We start from the raw sequence: 2523 nt of genomic DNA, 5'->3' as shown, positions 1-2523 counted from the left end.
ACTGGGAATTGGGGAATCCCAAACTGGGAACCAGGGATAACCAGAATGGGACTGGGAATTTGGAAATCCCAAACTGGGAACCAGGGATAACCCAGAATGGGACTGGGAATTGGGGAATCCCAAACTGGAGCCTTGTCCTCGAGGCTGGGAGTGTCCAGGGCCGTTATCTGCACAGCCAGGCCCTCTGGGGGTGGAATATTTTTGCTAAATCTGCAATTCAGAAGAATGAAATCTGCTCCTGACCTCCGGAAGGATCAGAACCATCAAGCAAATGCGTTTTTCTTCCATGGGACCGAACTCACTGTTCCTATTCCTATTGTTCCCAGAACAATGCCGACCTCATAAACGAATTCAGGCACGAGGGGCGGGGTGTGAGGGAGCGGGGGGAGTTCTCCATACATTTAAATCATGCCACGAGCCAACAAAAGGCAGGAAATTTGGAGCTGGAGCTCACACTTGCTCCCAGACATGTAGAAAACAAGGGAATGAGCTGTCACTTAGGATTTCCTGGCTTTCTCCCCCGGTTGGTTGCAGTGTAAACACCGCTGGGTTGTGCTGGGAGGAGACGGGAGGGCTTCGTTCGCTTCCCTCTGTTTCCTCGCCGGGGAAAGAAAAAGCAATTCCCTGTGGAACTGGAGGCACCACGGAGTCGTGGGTGTGAGCTGGGAGCCGCCCATCCCATGGGATCAGCTGCCCCATGGATCCGGGATGGGGATGTGGGGTGGGACTGCGGGAATTGTGGTGGGATCGTGCTGGAGCATCCCTGGATGATGTGGTTGGACCTTCTGCTCCGCTCAGGCTGTCCCTGTTGGCCTGGGAACCGCGGGCTCCTCTCTCAGGAGGTGCTGAGCAACCCCTGGGGATGGGGCTGGGAGCAGCTCCCTCTTCCTTCCCGCAGAATTCCAGCCCCAGCTCCAAGCTCTCCCGCTGGGGTTTCGTTCTTTGGGCTGCAGCAGAAGGTTTGGGGTTTGCAGGGCTGCTGTGGCGCTTTGGGAGGTTTGTCCTGGGGTCTCTGTGTCCATCTCCAGGTGACTGCTGGACCCTGGGGCAGGCTGGGGGTGCCCCAGCACATCAGGAGATTTTTTTCCCAGTTTTCTCCCTTTTTTCCCCCCAGTCTCTCCCATCCCACCTCAGCATCCCCTTGTCCCATCTCTCCTTGCTCTCGGGATTCCCTTCAGGCACCTCCCCTGCGGATGACAGCGCCTGGAAACGCTGCTGCAGGGGAGCTGGGCTGTGGCTTTGGGATATCCAGGAGCTCACCCAGCTCTCTGTCCCCTCCCCAGCTGCCCGTGCCCATCGCTGTGTTCTTCCTGCTCTACAAGGAGAGGATGGTGCCCTGCTTCAACGGCAGCAGCCACCCGCTGCTGTCCGCTGACGAGCTGGCCCTGGAGACACGGCCTGGGGACAAGGACGAGCTCTCCACCGCTGCCCAGAGACCCCACACAGCTGCAGGTGAGCTGGAGGAGCCTCTCTCATTGATTTTGGGGGGAAAAAGTCGAATTTGAGTGTGTCTGGGTGTAAGGGAAGAGGCAGCGCTGATGTCTGGGGAGGAAACGTCACCAAGCGTGCACAGGGAGCTAATCCAGGAATACCCAAACAATCAATTTGGTGCCCAATTGCCCTCAAATTAGATGGAATCTTGAACAGAGATTGCTATCCCGGTCCTAATGAGGTCTCCAGGCCGTGTTTCTCCATTCCATATTTCCCTGAGCCAACCCTGGGCCCCCCAACCCTTCTGGGACACTTCAGGGCAGTTGTGCCCCTTCGTTCCCTCCTGGTTTTGGGTCACATTTTTACTGATTTTTCAGTTTAAAAGCGGTCATTGCGCTGCAGACAGTGATTTTTATAGGAAAGGAATAAGAAATAATTAATTTCCCCTGCCTCTTTTGAGGGGAAAAGTGAAATCCAGCAATAGTTTGCTCTCCAGCTCGTGGCTGCACCCTGGCTTGGGGACAATGGTGACATTGTTCTTTGCCACCCAGGAGAGACGTGTCAGAGTCAATTCTTTGGGTAAACAGTGAATCTCAGAAGTAAATATGGTTTGGGACCGTGGGAGCGTTCCGTGTTATTCCTGGAAAGATGGATTTGCCCCTGGGCAATAAAAGGGGATTTCAGGGAACTCCTGAAGGTGAGGGGGAGTTGAGGTGTGGGAGGGCTCAGGGGTGAGTGTCCCCCTTCCCCAGGGGTGACTCCTGGGTGCAATACCCGTTATCCGAGGGATGGGAGCTCTCCTGGCCACGGCTCTCCTGTGGGGTGGCTCCAGGGATCCAGGGATTCAGGGGTTCAGGGATCCAGGGATCCAGGGATTCGGGGATTCAGGGGTTCAGGGATCCGGGGATCCGGGGATTCGGGGATTCGGGGATTCAGGGATTCAGGGATCCAGGGATTCAGGGATTCAGGGATCCAGGGATCCAGGGATTCAGGGATTCAGGGATCCAGGGATTCAGGGATTTAGGGATTCAGGGATTCAGGGATCCAGGGATTCGGGGATTCAGGGATTTAGGGATTCAGGGATCCAGGGAT

The 2523-nt window shown here is 55.8% G+C and overlaps 1 protein-coding gene across 1 annotated transcript in view; it reads left to right on the top strand.

Annotated features, from left to right (window-relative positions):
• The window catches only part of MFSD4A (major facilitator superfamily domain containing 4A), a 20573-nt gene that overhangs the window by 10116 nt on the left and 7934 nt on the right, over positions 1-2523 (top strand). The window contains exons 4-5 of the mRNA XM_015650928.3: positions 1284-1494; positions 2154-2166. Coding sequence (XP_015506414.1) covers positions 1284-1494; positions 2154-2166 — 224 coding nt within the window. The remainder of the gene's footprint in view (positions 1-1283; positions 1495-2153; positions 2167-2523) is intronic.

The sequence above is a fragment of the Parus major genome, chromosome 26 (assembly GCF_001522545.3).
Source record: "Parus major isolate Abel chromosome 26, Parus_major1.1, whole genome shotgun sequence".
NCBI lineage: Eukaryota > Metazoa > Chordata > Aves > Passeriformes > Paridae > Parus > Parus major.
The sequence above is the reverse complement of the archived record's forward strand: the minus strand, read 5'-3'. Positions and strand labels throughout refer to the sequence as shown.